The following is a 26,105-nucleotide window of genomic DNA, read 5'->3' as shown; positions in this document are numbered from 1 at the left end:
CCCACTCTGCCACCCTTCTCCTGGCAGAAAGGCACAATGACCACATTATTTTTCTTCCAGCTTCGCGTTACAACATGGAAGCCATCGCCAAGTTTGATTTCACCGCCTCGGGCGAAGATGAACTGAGTTTTCACACCGGAGATATCCTGAAGGTAGGTGACCTGGGCCGCAGGGCCTCCACGGGGAGTTTAGGTTGCTCTGCTCACCGAGTTAATCTAACAAGCCTTCCTTTGTTTCTTGAGAACTATACACAGTTCCTTTCAAAAAAGGAGTTTACCTCCATCAGAAGGGCTCCTTCCAGCACCGGTGTGCCAGCTGTCAGGCCAGGTGATGGAAGCCCAGTTGGCACGAGCTGCCATCCTTGCCCTGAGATGCTCACGGTCTCTTGAGGGAAACAAATGCGCCCGAAGGGCTGTTACAGGTGTTCTCGTCTGAGAGCTTGGGAAGCACAGGGGAGGAGGCGAGCGATCCCACCTTGAAAGATGGGTCTGTAGGCACGTGTGGCAACACCGGTTGTTCGGGGTGTAATGAAGGTGAGCTGGACTTTTAGCAAAAGCTTGGACATGAGCAAGCCCGTGCAGAATTTTGTGAGCCCTGTCAGATCCAGCATGGCCAGGACTTACAAGAGGAGGGTGTGGTGGAGCCAGCCCAGGAAAGGCAGCTGGAGGAAACTCAACAAAGGCCACGCACACCCAGCCTGCACCTGAGCCGTGGTGGCCTGGCCACTTGCTAAACTGACGAGGCCTTGGACCTCTCCCAGATTTCATGCCCCGCACTCACAGACTCTGCATCTTAGCCCTGGTTTTGTGCAAAAGAGCACGAGCCCTTCAAGAGGGCACGAGGAGTCTGTGATGCCAACACTCCCCACACCGTCCTCAGAGGCCCCTCGGACCTCCTTATCCCTGGCCCTCAGCAGCCCACATGGCCAGCCCAGCAGCACCGAGGCCACCACTGCCTCACCACTGAAAATTACGCTTGTTGTAGGAAGAACCTTGTCAGTATGTGAGAGGGTGACTCAGAGTCTGTGGAGCGTAAACCGGGTGATGACTTGGTTTGGAGCTTGAACACCCCTAGTATTTATCCTCCTAACTGTTCTCGCCTTGCAAGATCTAATAATGCGGCTGCAAAAAGTGTGCCTTCAATGTTGGAGCCTCTCAAAATCGAAATGTCCTTGGGCTCCTGACCCAGGAGAAGATCCCAATTTCTTTGGGACCTTACCAAGATCACAGAGGGAGCTGCCATTTGGTGACCAGTCTTTCCCTAATTTACGGGGTATTGTGAACATGTGACTCTACGGTGGGGGAGGAGCCAACTCCCACCCCTCATCTCCCATTGCAGACAGAATCTATCATCTTACTTAAGTTTTCCCTGTTCCCTAGAAAAGTTTTAAACAACAACAACAACTTTCCTCAACTCTGCTTCTCAATCCAGCTTCCAATTCCTTTCCTCTCTCTGCTGCCAGTACTGGGACGGATCCTCTCTGCTGGGCACCTCCACTGCCCCCCTTCCGGTTCATCCCACAGGAACCCTCTGGGATCTGACTTTTACCCCCAGTTCTCCCTTCAAATCCACTGATGATGTCCTTAGTGTGGAATGTAAGGACCGTACCAAAATGCCTGTAGAATGTGACACTGCCCACCTGCATTTGAGTGGCGCTCTGTCTAACATGCAGACACTGTCCTTTGCTCTGAAGATGTGTCTTCCCTGACATCTCTCGAGCAACCCCCTCTTTGCTGGAGAGGGGCCTGATGCAGTAAAAAGAAGCAGGGAACTTTGGAGCCAGGTAAATCTGAGTTTGAATCCCAGCTTACTAGCTGTGTGGCCTGAGGCCAGTCACTTGCCCCCTCTGAGCTTCAGCACCTTCTTCTATAAGTGGAGGATCTGCCTTTCTTGCAGGGTCGTAGAACGGATTAGAAGTAATGTCCCCATCCCAAAGCGAATGCTCAGTAAGTGGCTACCACATGTTATCAGTATTACTCACTCCTGCTCTCTGACTGTTCAGACTATTGCCACAGCCCCTTGACCGACCTCCTCGCCCCCTGTGTCTTCCTCCTTCAGCCGTGCTAAGTGCTACTCCCAGAGGGAGCTTTCTAGACGACAAATCAGGTCATGCCACTTCCTTCTTCAGAAGCCTTCAGTGGTTCCCCATAACCAGCTGGTTAAAATCTAAGCCATCTGACCCCAGCTTCATCACGCCCATGTGCATGAATGCACACACATGCACGCGCACACAATTTGTGTACTAATGCCCCCGGGTCACGCTGCACTGAGTCTACCATCCTTTCTCGGGCTCCCCCCTCCTCCATGGGCCCTTCTCCCACACACGCATATTTGACCACCTCTGCCTCAGAACCCTCACCAAGCCCGCCGCCCTACTGCCCTGGGGAAATGAATCCTTCCATCTTCAGCACTTCCACAGCGTTCCACACACACCTCATTGAACACACTCGCGAGCCCGCCTCACGTGACAAGTTATTTAGGGGCAGGCCGAGCCTCCATGCTCTTGAGCACCCTGTACACCCACCTCACATCGCTGCCCCTGCCCCATGGGATCCTGATTGTCATTTACATGTTGGCCACTGGACAGAGCTCTGTGAGGGCAGGGACCAGGCCTGCCTCGGTGGCTACAGCAGCAGAAAGGTGACCCTTGCTAATATGTAGCGAATGGATGAATGGTTGACTCCTCCACTGGTCTGTGAGCTCCCTGAGGGCAAAGCCGTGCCAGGGTCGACTTTGCATCTTCCCAGCATTGAACACAAAGCAGGGCCCCCAAACACGTGCCCTGGACACACTTCTTGAACTGTTAAATTGCATCTCTGCATGCTCATTTGGAATTCCATCAGAAGGCAAAACTCCTTCTTTTCAAAGTCTGTGCATCGCGATTGTTACAATAAAGGGAAAGCAGAGAGGGGCCTCTGGCCGGGCCTCACAGAATGTCTGCCTTGTGGTTGTTAGTGGCCCTGCCTGTGGGCCTCTCTCCATAGGGTGCAGCGTCAGTCCCCCCCCACCCCAGAATGGGGTAACGTGCCCCAAGAGCCTCACAAATGTCTTCAAAGCCATCTCTTGACTGACCCAGCAACTCCCTCCCAGGATGCTCTTTTGTGTTTAGCCCCCAGCACTGGAAGACTAAGCCGGCTTTTTCATTAGAGGGTACAGAAATGGCTCCCAGCTCACCACCCACCCACCCGCTCCAGACCGGAGTTCCCCAGGGCAGGGCCCCAGCTTAGGGGCCTCACCTCTGCACTCCCTGCCCCCGAGTACAAACAGCAGGTGCTCACTAGGTGCCGAGCACAGAATGGCGAGCGAGGCGGTGGACAGGGAACCCCTGCCCAGTGACTCGATCCTGCTGCTTCTGAGGGAGAGAAACAGTTGCCAGGTCAGAAGTGTGGTGTCTTGTGTCTGTGTCACACAGCTGCGGGCCTGCAGCTACACGCAGCGTCAGCTGGATACGTCAGTCATCTCAAAACACGTCTCTTGACCCAGTTGATTTCTGTCTGCTTCTGTAATGCATCTCACTCAACCCCATTTCTTCCTACTAAAACGGGGGCCTAAAAGCACTAAGAGTGAATCCTACATCATTAAGTTCTGTCCTTCACTTTTCTGCTGTGCCTCTAAGAGCCGTAATTCCATCCAATTTTAAAATTCTCTCAACCGCACATTTTGTCTTCTTCCCACACCTTACTCGGTCTCAGGCCATGGGACCCGAGAGTGTGTTCTGGGAGGCAGCGCTGTGAGAATTAAGATACATACGGTAAAGTGTCAAACCTCATGTGTTCAGGCTGAACTCCTTGCTCAGGTTGACGTGATGAGGACGAGAGATAGGGGAACCGAACAGATGGAGAGATGAGAACAGGAAGTCAGGGGCCCTGTGCCAACAACGGCGGGAGGAAACCGCCTCCCCCCAAATACTCTTCTTTGCCGAAAATGGATTTTTTAAAACCGTGTCTTCTAGACATCCAAAATAGCCTGTAAATTCACCTCCCTGGGAACACAGTCTCGGGCAGACCGAGTGCCAGGTGGCGGGGAGAAATGGCCAGCCTCGCGCGATAGATAATCTTTCCGTTGCTGAGGAGGTAGCTGGGTGTGAGCCACGATTACTAAAATTACAGCTGGTTTCAGGTCAGAGAACTGAGCACAAAGTGTGGTTCTCACTGTGAAGAGCCAGTTTCCAAGTGGCCTCTTTCACCCCATCCCCGTCCGCTCTCCCACTTGACACCTGCCACCCAGGCCAGACTCCGAATTCCCATGTGGTGGCAGGAAAGAGGGCCGCAGCCATAAACCCAGGAGACGGCATGGCCTGAAACACCCTCGGGCGCTGTGTGTGCGTACCAGGTGCTGGCGCCGAGTTTCCTAGTCCCTCTGACCTAGATTCTCTGCTCCCCCCCCACCCCCAGCACTCACAGACCCACAGGGCCTCAGCGCCAGCGACTGTCACACGTGATGTTGGAAACTACAGAGTTTTCTTTTCTCAGCAAGTCCAGAACCCAAATGTGGGATGCATTTTTATTTCTTCAGAACAAGTGGTTAAATTCAAACATGCATACTGAACACGTTAAAGAACGGATAAACCCTTCTGTGCCCTTCAGAGCTGGAGTCCTCCCTTGTTAGGAGACCACATTGCACAGAATTACGTTTTTGAAAAACAGCGCACACTTTCTAAAGGAATCCCGGGCACAGGGCTCACGTGATCCTCACATCAGCTCCGGGAGGCGTTCGCCCATCTTTCTGTCCCCATTTTGCAGATGGTCAATTGACTTGCCAAAGGTCACACGGCTAGTGACAGGGCCAAACTAGAACCCAGGTCTTCTCATTCCAAACTCACGGTGACGTCCCCTTCCTTTCCCCTCAGGAGGAGAAATAGGCCGTCACTGCTTCTCAATTACTTAGCTCTCTTTAATTCTCCTTTCGAGTCTGGGAGGGAGAACCCCAGGGGGCCCATGGCTTCAACTTCACCCACTTTCCGGTGATTCTAAAATCCCACCCTCACTCCCAAGTCCAGACACACATCCCCCACTGCTCACTGGGCTCCCCTTCTCAGACGGCCCCAGGGGCAACGTGGACTCACCCTCGCACGATCTGGGGGCCGCAAGATTTTCCCAAGACCCGCTCCTCCTCCTCCTCTGTTTTCTATTTTAGTAAAGGCTTTACCTCCCACTCAGTCTCCCAAGCCAGAACTCCAGAGCCATCCCAGAATCCCCATCCTCCCTTAGTTCCACGAATAGTCGTGAAATCCTGCCCGTTTTGCTTCCTGATTCGTCTAAAATATGTCCGCACCTCCTCTGAGCCCAGATCCCCTGCGTCTCTCGCCTGGATGCCTACGGTCAGTCGTCTTCCTGCAGTTTCTCCTCCTGCGGCACCCCCCACCCCGCCACTGACTTGACCCTTCCTTTCCATTTCCACTCTGATGCAGCACTCTTTCTCAACTCTGATTCCTACTGTCTCGTTTCTCTGCTGGAATGGCTCATCCTTCAATGGCTCCCCGTCAGTTTCAAGATAAAAATCCAAACCTTCAACGTGGCCCACAAGGCCGGCATTCCCAATTCCCCCTCTCTCGACCTCTCAACCATGATCCAAACTCCCCCCAGACTGAGGCTTTTCACTCCCAGAAGGCAGTGCACTCCCCCATAACCCAGAAGTAGTTTTTTTGACATCAGGCTTCTCCCGGGTAACTCCTGTCATTGCCTAGACGACCCAGGTGTCCTCTCTCCCAGGTGTCTTTCCTGTCCATCCTCTGCTTTCCCCTTCATCATGGCACTTCTGTCAGTTAGACATCTTCAGCTACAAGAAATGGACACTAAACGTGGCTTAAACGGTAGCGACGGTTTATTATTTTTCATCCAAAGTTTAGAAGTGGGGGGCATCTTGGGCGGCTGATTGCGTGGCTCAATGGCATCATCAGGGTTCTCCCCGTCTTTCTGCTCTGCCGTCCTCATTCTGAGTGATTGTTCAAGTCCATGCCACATATTTTACAAACACTCTCAGAGTGGGGTATGGGCGAGTATTTGTTTTCCAATGGTGAAATATTTGCTGAAATAACCAGAAGTCACATAAAGCCAAGCCTGGCCAGTCAGACAAGTAATCAAGGTAGGTGATAACATTTGGAATCAAGGTCAAGGTAGGACCATACAGTAATGAGACAGAACTGCTGCTTTTGTCTGTGACCTGGATTGCAAAGCAAGTCTGGAAAAGGCATTCCAGGTATCTTCAGTTACGTCTGAATTGTTTGTGATGCGTAAGGAGTGTGAACACAAAGAGTTACTGTTTTCGAAGCTGGCCCCACTTGGACATTTAAGTTTTAATCCGTTTGTTTTTATTTTATTTTTTAAAGATTTTATGTATTCATTTTTAGAGAGGAAGGGAGGGAGAAAGAGAGAGAGAGAGAAACATCAATGTGCAGTTGCTGGGGGCCGTGGCCTGCAACCCAGGCATGTGCCCTGACTGGGGATCGAACCTGCGATGCTTTGGTTCGAAGCCTGTGTTCAATCCACTGAGCTATGCCAGCCAGGGCTAATCTGCTTGTTTAAAAAAAAAAAAATAGAACTAATTAAATGTTTAAGAGGTTCCTGGTCACGTGGCAGAGAAGAAAAAATATGGAGTAGCCGCTCTTGCCTTCTCACCATCAGCCCAGAGGGTGAGCTTAGATGCTGAGGTCCAAGGCATATAAACTTCCAAAATAAAAAGAGAAAGGGGTTTAGGGAAGCCCCTGAGTGCTGAGTCTTGGAAGCTACACCATGGTGGTGCCACATGTGTAGGTGGCACTTGTGCACAGAAATAGCTTGGGGTCAAGAAAAGCTAAACTCCAAAGATGACCCTGCTGCTCCCCCACTAGAGCAAGCCGTGTGGTTTCTTTGGTTTATTTTCTCTAAACCCAAAAGGTCACTCTTTGCTCTGCAGACTCTTTCCTTTAGTTCTCTGTGTACTCCCTATGGTGTCTTTGTCCTTTATTCTCTTCTATGTAGATCTTAAGTAACCAGGAGGAGTGGTTCAAGGCAGAGCTTGGAAGCCAAGAAGGATACGTGCCTAAGAATTTTATTGACATCCAGTTTCCTGAGTAAGTATTTCCAGCCTGCTGAGAGGGGCCTACCCACACACACTCCCCTCACCCCTTCAGTAGTCACTAAAATGATCCAGGCACACCCAAGGCACTGTCAAAAATGTTGCCTCCGGAGAGAGAAACATGCAGCTGAAGGCCAGGGGTGGGAGAGATTTTCATTTCACTGCAGTCTCTCTTGAATTTTATGCCATGTGTTCATATGCCTATTTCAAGTTTATACACTGAAATCATCTGTAAGTGTAATCACAGGGTTTCCAAGAACTCCAGTGGGAGAGCTGTTGGCCTCCCCACTTCAAGAGCTGCTGCTTCAAAGCACTTGTCTCCCAACCTGGCTTCCGTGCTAACCGGGGACCCCAAACAGCTCCGGGCCCTGATCGGACGTGTGGACACTCTCTGCCGTCCTTAAACCGTGCTTACACCAAAGACAGAAGTCCGTGGGAGAAAAAGGGAAACTCCCTTCCTAAAGAGGAAATGAAAATTTGAGATTGAATCTCGTTGTCTCAAGAATTGACCACAAGGGTTAGATTGAAATCTAATCTTGTCTAAGAGTCAGGGACCAGCCCAAAGAGCAAAAGTTTGCTAGAAAACCGAAGCGGCGCTGGCGAGTGCGGGGGAAGCGCAGCAGGGCCTCTCGCTGTGAACCCGCGCTGACCGCTGAAACGCTGACCCCCACCGGGCCTTTGATGCTGCCCTGTGACCTTCTAGATGAGGAAATCGCACCTCCCCTGTGCCTCCAACCTGCATCCCCTCCCCCACCACACTCTCAGCCCGCGGCCTGGATTCCAGGTTCCCTGGGACAGTGGGAGTGACCGGAAAAGCCCCTCTGCCCCTCCCCCACCCTGACTCACCGCATCCACCCACCTCCTGCAGCGGGCCATGCCTCCAGCAAAAACTCTCCCCTCTCTTCCCCGCATCGGCTTGCTTCCCCTCTCTGCTCCGTCATTCCTGCCGGCAAACAGATGCTGCAATTTCTCCCATCCTACCAAAAACCAAAACCAAAAGCAAACAAAAAACTCTGGATCCCAAATCCTCCTCCAGCCACCACTGCCTTTCGCCAAAGGAATTGTTGACTGTTATCTCCGCTCTCCTCCCGCTCCCTCTGGAGTCCTCAGACTCCCGAGGACCTTTCTGTCAAGGTCACAGTGCACCACTGGGTCCCTGGTGCATTCTCAGCCATCATTTCAGCACAGTTTGATGTGGGGACCTTTCCTTTCCATCGAAACGCTTGGCTCGGGGACGCCCTTCCTCCTGGCTGCTCTTCCTCCATCCCGTGCGCCGCTTTCTCCTCGTCTTCCTAGTCTCCTTCAGAATGTCTTGCTCCCAGGGAGGTCCTCCCTGTCAAGTTATTTTAAGCCCCTCCCCCACTCCCCCTCCCCATCCCCCCTCCTGGTTTTCATTGTCCTCACTGCTCTTACCATCAGCTGACACACAATATGCTGTAACTCCCCTGTGGCCTACTGTGTGTCCCCGCGTGACAGTGTAAGCTCCAGGAGGGCAGGACTCTTTTCCTTGCCCGTTCCGCTCACCACTTACCCTAGTGCCCGGAAGAGGGCTCGGCACTTCTTACTTAACAAAAGCTGTTAAATGAATGAGTAAATATCTTTGGAATGATATGTAATATTGAAACCCTGGCCACTCATTTCATATGCAGTGTGTAAACAGCTTGGCAGGTCCTGGAAAAAAAGTCACTTATCAAATTGCAGTTGGGAGACAAATGCGTGTTTTCTAAACAATCCCGCCACCGCTTGCTGCCTCTCCTAACACCATTCCTTTTAAGGTGTGGCTGCTATGGGGTGTGTCCCATTCTCTGTCCCACCCCCATTAGATTTCCTAGCAAACCCCCACAGGGTTGTACGGCACAGACTCTGGCAGGCTCTCCAGGCAAGTGGTCACCAGGACCCTCGGCTTCCAGCCCCTCAGAGCCCAACCAGCCTTCCCCTGCAGTCCTTGGTCCGGAATAAGGGCACCCCTCCCGCCACCCTGTCTGCTCAGATTCCCAAATGCCAGAGAACACAGGAATTGCTCACAAAGGAATCCAAGCAGTTCCTGTTGGACATTCACCTTAAAGGGGCACCCACGCTCGCCTTCCAGTGGCCGCAGTTAGGGCGGCCACCTTGGAGCAAGGGGACCCAGTCCCACCTTTAGCCCTGAGAGACTGCAAACACTTGTTTTGCTTTCCTGTGGCTGAGAGAAGTTCCTGGCATCCTGCCCTGAGGCTGTAGCCCCTGTTTTCCATCCCAGGTACTTTGTAGTGGAGCCTTTGCAGTAGGTACCTTTGCTGCAAGCGTTTTGCTGCAGGCGTTTTCCCAGTGTGACTGGTTGGCTGAACCCAATTTTGTTGTTGTTTTTTTAATAGATAAATAACTGGTTGACAATTGACAGTTGGTTTTCCCCTCTGGTGTAATTTCATTTCTTTATTGATGAATCTACTGCCATAAAAAAGAAAATAACTGGTTGACAGTTTGATTTTGATTTTTTTGTTTGGTTGGTTGGTTTTATATTTCTCCATTGATGAATCGATCAATTGCCTTCCACAGACTTAATCCATTTAAGCTAGTCGTCAGTTTGGTTTCATTTTTTTCTATTGACAAGGCCTTGCAGTTCCATTATCGATAATCTATGTTATCTGTAAATCTTAGCCAGCCCTCCTGCAGGTCTGTCCAGCGAGAGTAAACATGGTGGGGGCATTAAAACAGCGCTTCTCCCAGACGGTAAAGACTGCTCCCACTGGGAAGCACAGTGACTCGGGGGGAGAGGCGGGGCCTCCCTAAGAGTGCAGAGCGGATCCCCCACGTCCCACAGGACGCAGGCCAGGGCTTGGGTACAACCCGCACGCTGAAATCAGTCTTCTGAGCATGATTGCCACGAAGCTACGCTCACTTTAAACATATTCAGATAAGGCCTTTTAAATTTTCCGTTCTTCTATTTCTAGTGATTTTAACTTTTTTTAACGGCAATTTGCCTTATGGCCAGTTAGCTGTGGGGTGAAAATTTTGATGGCAACACGCTTGCAGTGAAAATAGCCTGGTCTTTCTCAGATGCCACACGCCACAGGCCACCTGCAGCAGCGCTTCCGGAGGTTGCCACCCTCACCGCAGCTCTGAGAGAGCAGTTTCCCCTCAGTTTGTCCTCTTCCACAGAAAGATTCTTAACAGCCTGGATTTTTTGAGGAGGCCCAGCAGCCCGCTGTGTGGGCGTGGTTCCCAGGCTGACGCCGGCTTTGCTCATTTCCAAGTGTGTTTGCAGGCTCCCCGGGTGCCTTGCAGCCCCCGCTGTGCCCTGAGCAAGACGAGCGCAGGGCCCTGAGCCAGCGTCCAAGGCCCTTCCCAGCTCTGCCAGGTGGCCGCCCGCCCCCAGGGACTGAAGGGACCCTGCCCTCGGGTCCCATCGGATGTCCCTGCAGTTCTTTCCCAGCAACAGGCCCCATGCAGCTGCCGGCAGGAGGCTGCTTCCCGCAGCGCGTCGCTCCCACCCTGCCCCATTTGGTGCGGGTTGGCAGTTTCCCTGACGGGGCTTTCCAAGCTGCGGAGGCTTCTCCTGGGGCACAGAGGGAGCCTCGCACTGGCAGCGCCCGAACACTGCCTGGAGCACTTTCCTCTGCTCCCCGCTGGACAGAGACCCCAGCCCTCTCCCTTCAGGTCGTCTCACCCCGCCTCCCACCTCCTGTCGCTCTGGCATCTCACCAAGACCCTCTGGTTTTTTCTCACCCGATAGGTGGTTTCACGAAGGCCTCTCGCGGCACCAGGCAGAGAACTTGCTCATGGGCAAGGAGGTTGGCTTCTTCATCATTCGGGCCAGCCAGAGCTCCCCCGGGGACTTCTCCATTTCTGTCAGGTACTGGCCATTCCCGACACCGCCCCCCCAACCCAGACTGCTAAAGCCCTGAGGTGACGTCTCGAATGTGACCTACTGCTCAGGACACGGTTCATGTCCTTCCCATAACGCATGCATGTAACTCCTTAGCACATTGGTTTGTGGCCAAAATTGTGTGTATACTTATCTGTCCCTCCCCGCCCCGCAGCCCAGGTGCTTCTGGAAAGACAGGATTTTTATCTGCTTTACCTCTGCACCTTTAACAGTGCCTAGTACCCAGTAGGCGCTCGCTCGATGAGAGTTTGTGGAAAGCAGTCGGAGAGAATTGTCCGCATCCATCTACACTGTAGCCTTTCACTACTGATGGATGCCTGAAGCGGGGTCAGGGAAAAACAAAAGCCCCAGGTCACTGCTGGAGGGTACCCACGGAGCTGCTGCGACCGCGCAAGGAGAAGGGCAGACACCCACATCTGAGGGTGGCAGAGCCGAGCAGGGGCGGGGGGTAGGGTGCAGGGGGTAGGGTGCAGGGGGTGAGGGGGTGGAGCCCAAGAGCAAAACCTCCCTGATGTGCAGGAAGTGACTCAGTCCAGGGTCACACATGACACAGCCCCTCGCTCCGAAGCCCCAAGTCTGAACACACTGGGTGTGGTCAGCGTGTCGGGGGCTGCCAGTGACGTTTCAGGCCTGGTGACCACATGTGAAAATGCGAGAATGAAAGCCGAGAGCGGTGAAGGAGGGTGGCGGCCTGTGCAGTGAACCCTGCTGTCGAGGCAGTGGCCAGGAAATGCTGGTCTGGATTATTCAACACATTTTGGAAGGCATGTCGCCTGAGTGCTTGAAGTGCATAAATCCGACCTCGGGTGATAAACTGAAGTCACTTGATTATTTAGAAAGAATGGATATGTTAAGGAGTAGATAGGAGGGACTTACGAGTGATGGGCCAGCCATTTGTATGTGCAGCTGCCCCTAAAGTGCCCACAGGTAGCGTGGACTGGTCCACGGTGCCCTTGCAGTCTCACCGAGACTCTTAACTGTCCTTCCTTTTCCACAGCTCAGGCCAATATTGATGCATCACAAACTCTAAGCTTGTTAGGCCTTAATTAATGAAATTTTGTACTTAATAAATCTTATAAGTCAAACCTCTTTCTTGAGGGCCCTGATTATAGAATGGACCCAGTAAATTGTTGGACAGAAGGGCATCTCTCGGGGCCTTTGGTTTGCATGAAGCTGACTCTGGCTTCCTCAGCTACGAACCACAGTTTATATTTCCTTGATTAAAGTGGATTCTACAAAACGGTCAGCTCTGACTTCCGCCAGAGTCTTCCCCTGCTACTGAGGCAATGCAGCTTCTTGTACAGTGATTATTACCCTAGTCATTACCACATACTCCACAGAAATGTAGTATAATGTATTCCAGAGTGACATCATTTTAATTCATTTATACATCTGCTTTCTGTCACGAGCACAGACAATTAAGAGCTAACTGTGGTTTCATCCCTTAGCGTTTGATAAGGGTCTGAAACATTGGACTCCAGTGTCCAGAGCACTGGGTTGTAGCCTTTTCTCTGCCCCTCTCAGAGCACTCTCTGTCGGTGCCGGTGACCAAGTGCAACCCCGCATCCACCCTCTCAGCTCATGAGAGTGAAAGGGTTAATGCTTCTCACTCTGTGTTCTTCAGCCAGTGAGGGTGGGTGAATAATTACACCACAAGGATATTTCCTCCTCCTCACCCGAACGTGAGGGGTGATGACTGTGAGTCAAGCCATGTGGTGTTCGAGTGAAGAGAACATCTGTTAACGGCCAAAACCAAGGCGAAGGCCGCACGGCGATTGCAGCGTGCTGGGTGCTGCCCCCGAGCGGTGTGGCAGAGGTCACCGCGTGGGTCACCTGGCCTCGAGCGGAGCCCAGCTCATAAATGAGGCTGCCGATCAGAATTCCTGTCCCCTCTGCACACAGACCACTCCATCCACCCCTCAGAAACCTCCGCTAACCTTCAGGTACCTTTACTCTCCAACACTCTTTAAGTCCTTGGCTTTTTGGGTCAGGCAATTGGTACAATGAACGTCAGTTAATTTTTAGATATAAATGTATGTCCATTTCACAAGTAAACTTGATGCCCTAAAGAGAATGACTTGGAGGTATTAATAAAGGCCCAGGGCCCCCCTTCCCGATGAATAAAATCCCATCTCTGCAGCCCTGCTACCGATGTGCCCAGTCCCTTGTGAGTCCCGCTGGTGTCCAAAGACGCCCATCTAAAAGCAGTCAGCGCGTGCGCATGGTGTGGCAGGCTGGAGCCAGAGACCCAGGGCTCTTGCCTCAGCTCTGCCTTTCACCTGTGGTGACCTTGACCAAGGCCCTCCATCTGTTTCCTCAGCTGTAACAGGGAGACATCAAGATAAACAATCTCTGAAGTCCTTTCCAATTAAAACCCTACACTTCTATACAATACTTCTTTCCTCAAAAGTTCCAAATGCTCTGCCACCTTATTTATGCAAAACATAAATCAAGACCAAGAGATCTAGATAGAGAACAAAGTGTGACAAGTTTCTCAAGGCAGTGTCTTACTGTCCAGAACAAGTCTCTGGGCTTGAAGGAGCTGGTTCCAAGTGTTTCTGATAACAGAGAGATAACAAGGGCTTGGGAACCCCTCCCCCTGAGTCTTGGCAGAGCCCTTAGCCAGCACAGGACTCAAGGGTTGCCGCGTTTCAGATAAACATTGTTAAAAGGTCCTTGACCTCATAGTCTTTAAAGCTCTCAGAACATTTCTTATAAAAGATCGGCTCCAGTGTCAGAAGACAAATTACTTCTGCTCTAGCGCAGCCCGTGTCCTGAGCGGACCTGTCCCAGATCTGCCCCTGGAGCCCAGTAATTAGGGAGCCACCCACTCCTCCTGCCCTGCCCCGGGAACTGCCCTCGCTGGATGCCGGCAGCCCTGAGGGCGGGGACGCTGCCACCGAGTAACACACCGTTTGGATTTGCCTTGATCTCTAGGCACGAGGATGATGTTCAGCACTTCAAGGTCATGCGAGACAACAAGGGTAATTACTTCCTATGGACAGAGAAGTTTCCATCCCTGAATAAGCTGGTGGACTACTACAGGACGACTTCCATCTCCAAACAGAAGCAGATCTTCCTGCGGGACAGAACGCGAGAGGACCCGGTACGCTTCCGCCCCCAAGCCGCCCCGTCTAGAGACTAGAGACTAGAGACTAGAGACTGGACGAGGCAGCCGCGGCCTCCCACCAACCACCAGGCGGCGCATTGGATAGGCAGGTGCCCGAGGCTTCGGAAAGGTAGACTAGCTCCGCAGCCGCAGCCGGGGCTCAGCCTCAGTCGAAGCTGAGCACTGCCTGGCTGTGCGACTTGGGGAAGTCCTCCGATCCCCCGTGTCCCGTTCCATGACACTGGGGGGACAGGGACCTCTGCCTCGTGGGACGGCTGTGAGGGGGAAGGGATGTGTCCCCTTCTCGCACATCATCCTGGTCGCACTGCAAGCGCTCAGTGCACAGGAGCCCTGATTGTGGGTGCCATTCTTTTGTCACCGTCGTGACCACGTCACAGTCTGCGGCCTCGCTAGAGCTTTATGACAGGATTCGGGGTGGGGTGGAGGCGTTGCAGGAGAAGAAAACTTGCCCCGGAATTCTTGCTCTTGGAAGCATTGGGAAGGCAGAGTATCATTTTCCTAGAAAAGGCATGGGACAGACCTGGCTTTAAGTCCTGATTTTATCGCCAGCTCTCCTCATCACCTAGCCAAGGGAAGAGAACCTTTCCGAGGACCAGTTTTCCCATCTGTAGAATGGGGGGGATGTAGTATTTCCATCCCTGGGCTGCTGTGACAGTCGAATGGGAAAATACAGTTACAGCACTTGCCATGGAGTCTGGCCCACAGCGGGCTCAGAGGAGATACTAACTTGCCTTCCATAAGTCAGTCCACACACACACACACATACACACACACACACACACACACACACGCATCCACACAGGATGTGTAAAATGCCGTTCAAAGGAAATGACGCGGCCTAGGAGACAGGTCTCGGAAGGGCATTGACTGGAGCAGTTGCAGTCCCAGGGCCCGGCTATTTGAAAAGGCATTGAGACTTTCAAAGCAACACGTGCTTTGGGGAAATGAAGCAAGCCATCACCTTTCAAGGTATCAGCTGATTTTAAGCCTGAGAAGTCACAGTCAAAGGAGAAAAGGGCGTTCCCGTCAAGTACACACAGAAGTTCAGAAAGAAATACAAAGGTTAACCGAGTGTTGTAACCAGGAAGTGGACAGAGGTATTCATTACTAGGGTGTACATGCGGAGATAAGAAAAGGCAACTTAAAACTGCCTTAAACTGGATTAAATGAGTTCATCTCTCTAAAGTGCTTAGAGTAGTGCCTGGCATGTAGTAACTCAGCCCCGGGCTCTCCAAACTGATAAATAAAAATAACTCCCTCCGTCTCCTGAAGCGGCTGTAGCATGAAGACGGCCTTGCTCCTCCCAGCAGGCCCAGTGCAGGCCTGGTTTCCATGGTGCTGCAAGACTGTTGCGTTGTGGTCTCTCTCACCAGGCTCTAAACGACAGTTCAAAATCATGCAAAGGCCATAGCAGGGCGTATCTGGAGGGCAGGATGTCCGGCAGTGTGGCGACAGGCGATAAGGAGGGGTGGCATTGTGTCAGTAAAATAGGACATCTAAGCTTGATTACACAGAGAACAAGCAGCCCCCTGGGAATGGACCAAACGGACACCATGTGGAAAGTGTCAGTCTGTGACCCAGAGACCTGACGTCTCCAATTTGGGAGAATCGGAGAACGCGGAGGGTCTGAACTGTGGGTTCTCGTGGAGCTGCCCCCACCCATCAGCCGTTTCTCAGAGCTGTCATGAGCAGAGTCTGGGAACAGCTGCCTGAGCGGGGAGGGGGGTGGCGGGGGCTGGCCAGGAGATGTGGGAGGAGGACAGATCCAATCATCTTTGTTCTCTCCCAGGGTCGCAGGAGCAACAGCCTGGACCAGAGGGCCCAGGGAAGCCCACACCTCAGTGGGGCTGTGGGGGAAGAGATGCGGCCTTTGATGAACCGGAAGCTGTCGGATCACCCGCCGCCCCCTCCCTCGCAGTACCCCCTAGTCCCGCCGCTGCAGCAGCAGCAGCAGCGGTACGCGCTGCATCACCATTTTCATCAGGTACCTGGGAAGGATGGGGCAGGGCACCCTTCCCCTGGAGGCTGGGGACACTTTGTTCCCACCACCTCTTCCTGCGGGGAAGCACCCCACCATGCTGGGGTGCTGCTGTGGTCCCGGGGCTGCTGGCCCGGCCCCGCCTCCTCCGGTCCCACTGCGCTCGGAAAGAAGATCCCAGGCTCCCCAAATGGCAGAAGTAGGCTAGGGAGCGTGCCCGGGCAAAGCAGCCTCCGCGAGCCGGACGGCTGCCTGCCTGAACGCGCGTGCGCGCTCCATCTCCCTCCGAGGGCTCGGCCGACAATGGCCGGTTTTCCTATCAGCACAATTTCAAATCTACTCCTGCTGCTCAACCCACCTGGCTGCCAGAGATCGACAAGAAAAGCGGATTAACACCTGCCACCAGAGCCTTGCTTATTTATTTATTTAGTTCGTTAGTTATCCACACCCGCTCCCTGCCTTGTTCCAGATGGGACTTTAGGCGGCTTACCGAGATGGCCAATATGCCAGATAGCATCGCTCCTGAACTCCTTAGCAGGGCACCCCGAGTCCTTTGTGAGCTGCTCGCGTCTGGTGCCCCAGCCTCATGTCCCGCTGCCCCCCTCTGCGCCCACACAAACCCTGCTGCCCGCAATGCCACACTACCTCTAGTTGGCAGGAGGGTCCACTGCTGCTGCTTTCATGCCCTCGAGGCCTTTATGTGCTCTCCCCTCTGCCTGGAAGTCTCTCCTGGCCGGTCCTTTAAGCTGGAGTTCAACGATCACTTCCTCTGTGAAGTCTTCCCTGATTGCCCAGGCAGACTCAGCCACTCCTCTCTCTGCTGCTCACTTATCACTTCAATGTGCATGACGTCCCCTCTGACTGACGCTCCACGGAGACAAGGGACCTTCTCTTTCCGCTGCATATCCCCGCTGCTTAGACGACACTAGACACACGTTAGGTGCCTGCTGAGCAGTTCGTGAGTGAGTGAGACCTGCCATCGACTTTGCCTTCAGACTCTAGGGTCCCTTCGTCACACTTCCTCCTCTTGCCACCCCCTGGGGTTTACTGTCAGCATCAGCAAGTATTCTGGAACACTGGCCGTGTTTATGGCATCCGAGCCAGGCACTGGGGGAGACTGGGAGGGATGCTTCTGGCCACGTGGTGACGGGGCCTCTCTTGCGTCTGTCTCCAGGACCGCCGCGGAGGCAGCCTTGACATAAACGACGGGCACTGCGGCATAGGCCTGGGTGGCGAGATGAGCGTGGCCCTCATGCACCGCAGGCACACAGACCCGGTGCAGCTCCAGGTGGCTGGGGTACGTGAACTCCCCCCCTCTGGGTCACTGGAGGCTGCCGGCTGGGTAACTAGAGAAACGGTTGTTCCTCCAGGAGCGACGTCAAGGTCCGAGGGGCTCTACTAGCAGTGGCGGGAACCCAGAGAGTGAAGGGCAGCGGGGGTGGGGTGGGGGAGTGCCCTGGGGTGGGGTGGTCCCAGCCCGACACCACCAGCCATGTTCTCGTTGGGCCGACGGCCTTGCCCTGTCCTCCTCACGTTTCCCGGCTCTGCTTCTCGTGGAGAGGTCGCCGAGTGCCATCCTGCCCCGGCTGTGCCAGTACCAGGGGCTGTGAGTTTGGGCACCCTGCCATTCTGGTCGTCACTTGAAGACAGTAAAAGGGCCACCTGTCGATGAGGGGAGAGTAGTTCTCAAGGATTCTCCTGGGGCTGGGAGAGTTTCATCTCTGTCAGCCCAAGTCCTGAGTCTCAGGAGGGACCCTGAAGGGCTCCGCTAACTTCACGCCTGGCTGTGCAGCCGGTGTCTGCTCTCAGCGGCAGCGGGGTTCGAGGTGTCTCTGGAGGGCCACACAGCGGCCTCCAGGGCAGGCTGCTGGCGGAGGACTTTGTCTCCATGCCAGAGCTAGCAGAGTCTCTTCCATGTGCTGGTCCCAGAGCCGGCCCGGCCAGCCCCGGCTTAGCGGGACCCCTCTGTGTTTTGCCCCAACAGCGAGTGCGGTGGGCCCGGGCGCTGTACGACTTCGAGGCCCTCGAGGAGGACGAACTGGGGTTCCGCTCCGGAGAGGTGATCGAGGTCCTGGATAGCTCCAACCTGTACTGGTGGACCGGCCGCCTGCACAACCAACTGGGCCTCTTCCCCGCCAACTACGTGGCACCCATGATCCGATGAATCCCTTCTGGAGGGGCCGGAGGCTTTGTCCGAAGCTGCCTGCACAGGCGCGAGCAAGGAAGACAACTACGTCCACACACACGTGTGCCCATGTATACACACATTTTATGACAGTAATTTATTGACAGTTTAGTTGGTTAATTAGCTGATGTGAAAGTAACGCAGGTGGAGGCTTATATTCATACTTGTTTTTCTACTCCCCTCCGCGGGGTGCAGACGGTGGGGGGGACTGGGAGTGGGGGCAGGGAACCGAGATTCCTCCTGTTCTAGAGACGGCACCACTCCCCCACCCCCCCACGCCGGTCCTGGGAGTCGTCACTGGGCAGCTCATCAGAGGCCCCACCCCGGCGCTGGCTGCAGAGCAGCGGGGTGCGGCTGGACTTGGCAGGGCATGTCTAGCTCACCTGGGAGCCCTGCTCCTCTGGAGGGTGTGCAGGGCCGCTCTGCCCCCGTTCTGCAAGGGCGAGCACTGCCGGGTGGAGAACGAGGGTGCAGCCCCACAAGTCTGAGCCTGAGCGGCCAGGGTGTGAGGGCAGGGCCGGAGCACAGGCACCCCGAGGCCGGGCAAGGCCAGGACCTGCGTCTCTTTCGAAAGACTCGCTCTTTGGCCGGTCCCCTTCCTGTGGCCGACACCCAGAAGTGGGGACACTGCGAGAAGCCGAGCACTGGGAAATGGAGGGGTTTTTTTCACAAGTCTCCCGGTGGCCCACTTGGGTGTAACCTCCAGGTCCCCAGCTTCTGAGAAAGTGGCGTCCTAGATCCTGGAAAGTGCCCGGAGGAGCCTCGGCCGAGAGAGCCAGGCGTCAGAGTCAGTGTTGTGTGGTTGCAGAGGTGCCTCCTTGGGGCTCTACATGCTCTCCGTCCGGGTTCCCCGCGTCCGTCCGGAGCTGCTTTGCCCAGTGGCGCACAGAGAAGCCCGCTCCCCAGCAGCGCTCACTGGTGATTGGCTGATGGGTTGGTGGACCGTGACCCTGGGTGGGACCCGGCTTTCAGATGAGCTTCTTGTTTCCCTGACCACTGGACCTCTTCTGGCACCTTCCCCGCCCAAGAGCTGCACCTGGGGAGAACAGCCCCATGGCGATCTGTCTGCCCTCAGCACCTCAAAACGGAACTGTGTTTCCCAGTGCTCATCCTAGCCTGGCCAGGGACAAGGGGCACTGGAGAAGGAAGCTCAGCGTCATGGGGGAGCTCGGGCGCACGCATCTGCACCGAGGACACCTAGAAGGTGGGGGGAGGGGGAGAAAGAGAGAGAGAGAGTTCTGAGACGTGAAAGGAGAGGTTGGGGCCAGAGTGTCAGTGAGGGGGCCTGTGGGGTGAAGGGGGGTCTGTTCCTTCCGCCCCAGCCCTTCCTGCTCTAGGGAGGGACGGGGGCAGCCACCATCAAAGGTGAGGATGTAAGAAAAAGAGTTTGCAACTCAGAAGTAACTGTCAGTGTAACGTAGGCTGCGTCTCTCTGGCTCCGAGTTCTAAGATTCTCTGATCCCCGTGTCACCTTCGGAGAAAAACAGGAAGAGAAGGGACTCCGTGGTGAGACCGAGGAAGGGAGAGACAAGAGCCGGAGAGAGGAGGGGAAGCCGAGTGTGAGCGAGGGTCGTCTAGCAGCCAGAGGACATTTCAAAAGAGGAAGGAGCGGCGAGAGAGGCGCAGAGGGAGGAAGGGAGCCAGAGGCTAAGTGGGCAGGCGAGGGGGCGCCGGAGTCTCAGGCAGAGGCACCGGGAGGGGCGCAGAGGCAGGTGGGGAGGAGGACCTGGAGCAGAGAGACGGACACCAGCGGGTCGGGGGCAGCGTCGCCACGGGAATGAGGACCAGAGAACAAAGGCAAAGGAGGCTGAATCGGGCGTTTGGCGCTGGGTGTTGCGAACGTGGTACGGTAAATGAAAGCCAGCGTGAATGCTTGATTTACATGGTATTTAAACCATGTGCTGTAAACAGCCCACCAGCTCGATCCATTTGTCCGAGTGCGTGGGAGGATCGGCCCCAGTGAGGGCAGAGTGAAATGACTTGGTTCTGGCCTGGATTCCATGCCTTGAATCACTTCTCAAGGAAGCAGTAACAAAACAAGGGCCCTTGTTGTGGGGCTGTGCCTGGCGCCTGGTGGCACGCCCCCCAGGAGGGGCAGGGTCCGGGGTCTGCAGAGGCTGGCCACACAGTGTGGGCGGGGCTTTCGGGACCCCCGACTGGGCCCTCTGTCCCACCTGAGGCCACCGCGGGAACAGTTTTCACTGAGGGGGGAAAAGAGCCTGCTCATCGCGTGGCTCAGTGCAGAAGGAGGCAGATGTCACCCTGATCGCCCAGAGAACAAGGGCCCTTAGGGACCAAGCTAAGAGGACAGGGACCAAACCGTCCATGCTGGGGGAGGGGCAGCTGGCTCTGCGTGGCCTCTGGTGCTGTCCGCGGGGGCACCTGCACGGCGCTGCCCACCTGACAGCATCCCCGCACCAGGGGCTCACCCACCCAGCGTCGCTCGCCAGGCACACGGCCAGGAAACAGCACACTGCCTCTGAATTCGGCAGAAATGCCCCGTGTGACTTGGGAGCAGGGAACTTCCAGAGAAAACCCAGTTCCTGTTGGACCAGTTCGGTTTCCCTCCCTGCTTGCCGAGGCTCGCTGCTCGCTGCATTTCTAAGATCTGGCACTGCCCTGCCCGCCCGCTTCTCGGCGGCCCCGGGGCCGTCTGAGGCCAGGGCGCTTCTCAAAATAAGTGTGCCCGTGAGTGGTCTGCGGAGCGTGTTAGCACGCGCGTCCTGATTCGGGTCTGCGCTTCCACCCGTCTCCAAAGTTAGGTTCCTGCGTCCAGGACCATACTTTGGGCAGCAAGGGCAAAGAACTTGACAGCAAGCAAGCCGCAAAAATTAAATTGGATCCCTTTTCTGGGGCACCTCTCTTTGTTGCTAACGAATGGGTGGCTGTGGCTGTGGGGGAGACGGACGTGATTCAGAACCGTCATTATGATGTCACATCTGCCCAGGTGCCTTATTCTTTTAGCATCACCCTCTCCATCAGGAGTCAGGAAACTGTAGGGTGAGAGGCATTCAGGTGAAGTAGAAACCGGGATTTCCTACTAGTAATTATTTTAAACGTGAGCAGAGGTTGCGAAAGCTTTCTCAGGAAATCTGTAAACACAGAGTCGATTCCCGTCAGGCGTGGGCTTGCCAGGAGACGGGGTGGCTCGTGTGACGTCATCAGGCCTGCGCTGGCCCAGAGCAGGACAGACGGCGGGGGGTGGGGGAGGTGGAGACGGGTCGGCCGGGTGAGGACATCTGCTGTTCGTCTCGTCTAAAGCCAGCACCTCAGCCTCTCCACAGCCGGGCAAGGGCACGGGGGAAGCACAGTGTCAATTCTTCCGAGTCCTGATCCAGCTCCTCCACTTCTGGCCGTCACCGCGGCCATGCCAGTGCCAGCGCCGGCTGTCTCCCCGGCACCTGCATTAGCCTCCACTTTCCTCCCTGCGTGCCCGCCTGTCCCCACTCCTTTCTGCACACCGATGCCGGAGCGATCTTCGGCACACAGAAATCTGATCGCATCACTCCCCTGCCCGGCGCACTTGAGTTGAAATGCCAAGTCCCAGCGTGGCCCTGTGAGGTCTGGCCTGTGCCTCCCTCTCCAGCCCCCTCCTGTGCCCCTGCCCCACTGGCTGTCTCTCCGCCTCCGGATGGCCCAGGGCTTGTCCCCAAGTCCTTCGCACCTGCTGTCCCTTCCTCCTGGAATGCACACCCCCTGTCCTTCACCTGGCTAACTTCCATGCGTCTCCAGGGCTTGGTTTAAATGTCACTCTCTCAAATTGTTCTTTTCTGACCCCTGACCTGAAGTGACCCTTCCCATTAGACCGTCTCGTGGGGGTGGCGGTGCCGGGCTGATGTGGAGGACCACCAGACTGTACGCCCGCTGGGGGCAGGGCCCATCTGTTCCGTCCCCTGCCGTGTGCCCCGCGTCCAGCACTGTGCATGGCAGGCAGAGGCTCAATAAAGGAACGAACGAGTGAAACCCGCCTCATGTCACCTGTGCCATTCATTCCGTAACCCACATGCTCCCTTCATTATAGACCCGTAGGTGCAAACAAGCTGATACTGACACCGGTGCCCAAGCTATGGTAGGTTTTAGCCACCTGCCCTCAGAATCTCTAGTTTCTTCTGAGACTCCAAGAGTGAGTGGGAGGCTGGTGCTTCTCACGTATTGAAGTATCGGCCTGCTTATGTCTGTCTCCTACTCCGGCCACGTGCGGTTGCCTCGAACATTCCCAGCTGATGCCTTTCCTGTACTGTGGACCTGCTGTGCATCGCGTCTCTGTCTGCTGGGAAGCTGGCCGGCTCCTCCAGGAAACCGAAGCTGCCCCGCATCCGTGCGGCAAGGGGTTAGGGAAGGGGTGGGGTGGAGAGTGGCCTGCACCCAACTCTGGTAGCTCTTGTCCCTGGGTCCCAAAGAGGTCCCTCACAGTCTTTCACAATCATAGCTTGTTCCCTTGTCACCAGGGACATCAACAGGACAGATGTCACCTTCCCCTACATCTCCTTTGTCTGTCTCTCTCATTATTTCCCCTTTCCCCTTTGGCTGAAAAGGAATTTCCCTCTACCTGTTCATTTGTGCGATAGACATACCAGCTAGGGCCGAGGGGAAGTGCACCCATTTGTCCAATCTGGGCTCGGCTAGAACCAATTCATTAAGTCAACAGATGTTTACAAAGCACCTCCCAGGGGCCAGGCACAGTCAGCCCTGGGGCCTTCCCATCTCCTGACTCTGCCCTCTCTCTGCATCCGGCGGTCAGTGCCTCATTTCTAATGCCTCTCACAGCTCTCCCAGGGACAGTCTCAGAACTGGGCTCCCCGCCTCCTGGGTGGCCCCCCCTCGTCAGCCTGACTGCCGGAGAACCTTATTAACATGCAAAGCAGATGACATCAGGCTTCTGCTTGAAAGCCTTCAGGGACTCCGCAGAGCTTTCACACTAGAGTTTGAACTCCTAGGTTTCCGCACCGAGGACATTTTGTGATCTGACTGCTGTGTGTTTGTTCAGCCGCAGCTCCTACCCCTCCCCAGAGTGAGTCACGTTCTCAGACCTCTGTGTCTTCCCATTCTGTTCCTTCCGCCTTTCTCTCACTTTCTTGTCCAATAGGACTGTCTCAGACGTGTTTGCTCGGTCTGCTGGGGTAGCCTGTAGCCACGTGTGCCTATCAGGTGCTTGCAGTGCGGCTAGTGGGAGTTCACAGCATCATGTGGCAAGTGGCAGGCTACCTCAGTGGGCAGTGTTGATCCAGACAGCTGCTGCTCACTTTGAAATGCTTAGCTCAAGGCTCAAGCTCCACACTGGGAAGCCATCCCAATTTCATGGCTGATACAGCTGCCCCTCCTTCACATTCCTGTAGCATCCTTGTTCCGTGTCTGTCCTGAGACGCAGGACTCTGCACCAGAGTCGGGAATTCATTGACCTGCCTCCTTCACCGGACTGAATATTTTTTGAGGGCAAGGAAGAGAGTCCACCCAATAAATGGTACGTGCCTGAATACACGGGCGCGTGTGCTGGTAAAGGTTTAGCAAGGGGCTCTCTGGTGGACAGCCCTCATTTGTTGTGTGGCGATGCCAAGTGTGTGATGTGAATATTTCTACCACATGTCAAGAGAATGAGAACCCAAGCCACAGAATGGGAGACGATATTTGTGAAAGACGTATCTGACAAGAGACTGTTTTCCAAAACATGCAAAGAACTGTTCAGACTCAACAACAAGAAGGTGAGCAACCTGATGTTAAAATGGGCAAAAGGCTTGCACAGACAGCCTCTGAAGATGTGAGACTGCAAGGAGGCATATGGAAAGACGTTCGCCGTCACATGTCCCTGGGAAAGGCAGATTGTGACAACGGGTACCACTGCACATCTCGTGGGAAATCCAAGGTCCAGAACACCGACAGCGCCGAACGCTGCCGAGGACGCGGAGCAACAGGAATGCCCGTTCGCTGTGAGTGAAATGCAAAACGGTGCAGCCACTTGGGAAGACAGTTTGGCAGTTTCTCACAAAACCAAACATAGTCCTAACGTATGATCCAGCAATTGTGCTCCTTGGCATTTACTCAAAGGAGCTGAAAACTCATGTGCACACAAAACGTGCACGTGAGTGTGCAGAGCGGCTGTGCTGAGGATTGCCAACGCTCGGAAGCAACCAAGAAGTCCTGCAGTCAGTGAGTGGACACATAAACTCCGAGGTATCCAGACAATGGAAGATCCTTCAGCACTAAAAACAAAGGACCTATCAAGCCATGAAAAGACATGGAAGAACTTTAAATGCCAGTCACTGGGTGAGAGAAGCCAATCTAAAAAGGCTACATACACACTGTGTGATTCCAACTATATGACCTTCTGAGAAAACAACAACAACAACTAAAGAGACAGTAAAAAGATCAAAGGTTGCCAAGGGTGGGAGGGGACAACAGGTGACACACAGAGGATGTTCAGGGCGGTGAGACTGCTCTCTGTGATGACACAGTGGTGGCTGCGGGTCAGTATGCATTTGTCAAAACCCACAGCACGCACACCACCGAGAATGAACGCTGGCGTCAACAGCGGACTTGGGGTGAAAATAGTGTGTTGATGTGGGTTCATCAGTTTTCAACTAATGAACCACTCTGGTGGGAAGTGTTGAGAATGTGGGAGATTATGCATGTCAGAGGACAGGGAGTATAAGGAAAGCCTCTATCAGCTGCTCAGTTTTGCTGTGAACCTAAAACTGCTCTAAAACAAATTAAGTGTATAAAAAAAAAAACCCCACCTCCCACCATGGCTGATTGCAAGCTACTAACGTGACATTGCTGAACTCGGAGTGTGGAAGAGACGTACGTGCACAGTTGGCTCTTAGGAGCCGCTAAGAACCAGCTCCAGCATACAGAAGGAAGGGAGGGAGGAAGGAAGGGAGGGAGGGAAGGAAGGGGGGAGGGAGGGAAGGAAGGAGGGGAGGGAGGGAGGGAGGAGGGAAGGAAGGGGGGAGGGAAGGGAAGGAGGGAGGGAGGGAGGGAGGAGGGAAGGAAGGGGGGGAGGGAGGGAAGGAAGGGAGGGGAGGGAGGGAGGGAGGGAGGGAGGGAGGGAGGGAAGGAAGGGGGGGAGGGAGGGAAGGAAGGAGGGGAGGGAGGGAGGGAGGGAGGGAGGAGGGAAGGGAGGGAGGGAGGGAAGGAAGGGGGGAGGGAGGGAAGGAAGGAGGGAAGGGAGGGAGGGAGGGGAGGAGGGAAGGGAGGGAGGGGGGAGGAAAGGAAGGGGGAGGGAAGGAAGGAAGGGAGGGAAGGAAGGAGGGATAGAAGGAAGAAGGGAGGAAGGAAGGAAAACACCAGGAATATAAGAGAAACCTTCGGGCTCATTGAGAAGGAATCTATCCTCACCTGCAAGAAGCTGGCCACACAGCTGCAGATCCCATTTCAGTTCCAACCCAGGATATGAAGGACCAAGGAGTCGTATCTTTGGTTCATTCAGGAAGAGGGTTTCCTTTGTGTCCTTGACCTTTAATACCACGCCTCGACCAGGCACCTGCCGAGGGCCCCGCTCGGACGAGTGTAAAGTGAGTGAACTCGAGGCCACGAGGACAAGAGTATATCAGTCAGGAGGCTTCTGCCTGCGAGAAAACGGAACCCTGAGCGGGAGAACCCTACACGAGGGTTGATGCTCGTCCACACAGGAAGTTCGGAAAGAGGGCAGTTCCCGGCTTGCTGAGTTCCGTGGCTCAGCAACACCTTCCTCTGTGTCAGTGACGTCTCGGGGGCTGTGGCAGTTCCAGACGTCACGTGCAGACTGACAACGCCCAGTGAAGAAGAGAGGCATTCCTTCCCAGTCTCCAATACTGCGGAAAGACCTTCCCCGGGAGTCCGTCCACAGCCGCCCCCGCAGATCCCATTGGCGATGACTGGGCCACAGGCCGCCCCTAAGCCAACCATTTCCTAGAGA

General features: G+C 54.7%; 1 protein-coding gene across 5 annotated transcripts in view; it reads left to right on the top strand.

Annotated features, from left to right (window-relative positions):
• Nucleotides 1-22,181, top strand: part of GRAP2 (GRB2 related adaptor protein 2) — a 64,788-nt gene extending 42,607 nt beyond the window's left edge. For all 5 annotated transcript variants that reach the window (XM_045834810.1, XM_045834809.1, XM_045834812.1 and 2 more), the window contains 7 exons: nucleotides 61-152; nucleotides 6,960-7,051; nucleotides 10,769-10,888; nucleotides 13,859-14,027; nucleotides 15,841-16,035; nucleotides 17,204-17,326; nucleotides 18,014-22,181. In XM_045834810.1, coding sequence (XP_045690766.1) covers nucleotides 75-152; nucleotides 6,960-7,051; nucleotides 10,769-10,888; nucleotides 13,859-14,027; nucleotides 15,841-16,035; nucleotides 17,204-17,326; nucleotides 18,014-18,193 — 957 coding nt within the window. In that variant the 5' untranslated portion in view covers nucleotides 61-74 and the 3' untranslated portion in view covers nucleotides 18,194-22,181. The remainder of the gene's footprint in view (nucleotides 1-60; nucleotides 153-6,959; nucleotides 7,052-10,768; nucleotides 10,889-13,858; nucleotides 14,028-15,840; nucleotides 16,036-17,203; nucleotides 17,327-18,013) is intronic.
• The last annotated feature ends 3,924 nt before the right edge of the window (nucleotides 22,182-26,105 follow it).

The sequence above is a fragment of the Phyllostomus hastatus genome, unplaced genomic scaffold (genome assembly GCF_019186645.2).
Source record: "Phyllostomus hastatus isolate PE091 unplaced genomic scaffold, TTU_PhHast_1.1 phas_contig_198, whole genome shotgun sequence".
In the NCBI taxonomy this organism is placed as follows: Eukaryota; Metazoa; Chordata; class Mammalia; order Chiroptera; family Phyllostomidae; genus Phyllostomus; species Phyllostomus hastatus.
This window is presented reverse-complemented; position numbering and strand designations above follow the sequence as displayed.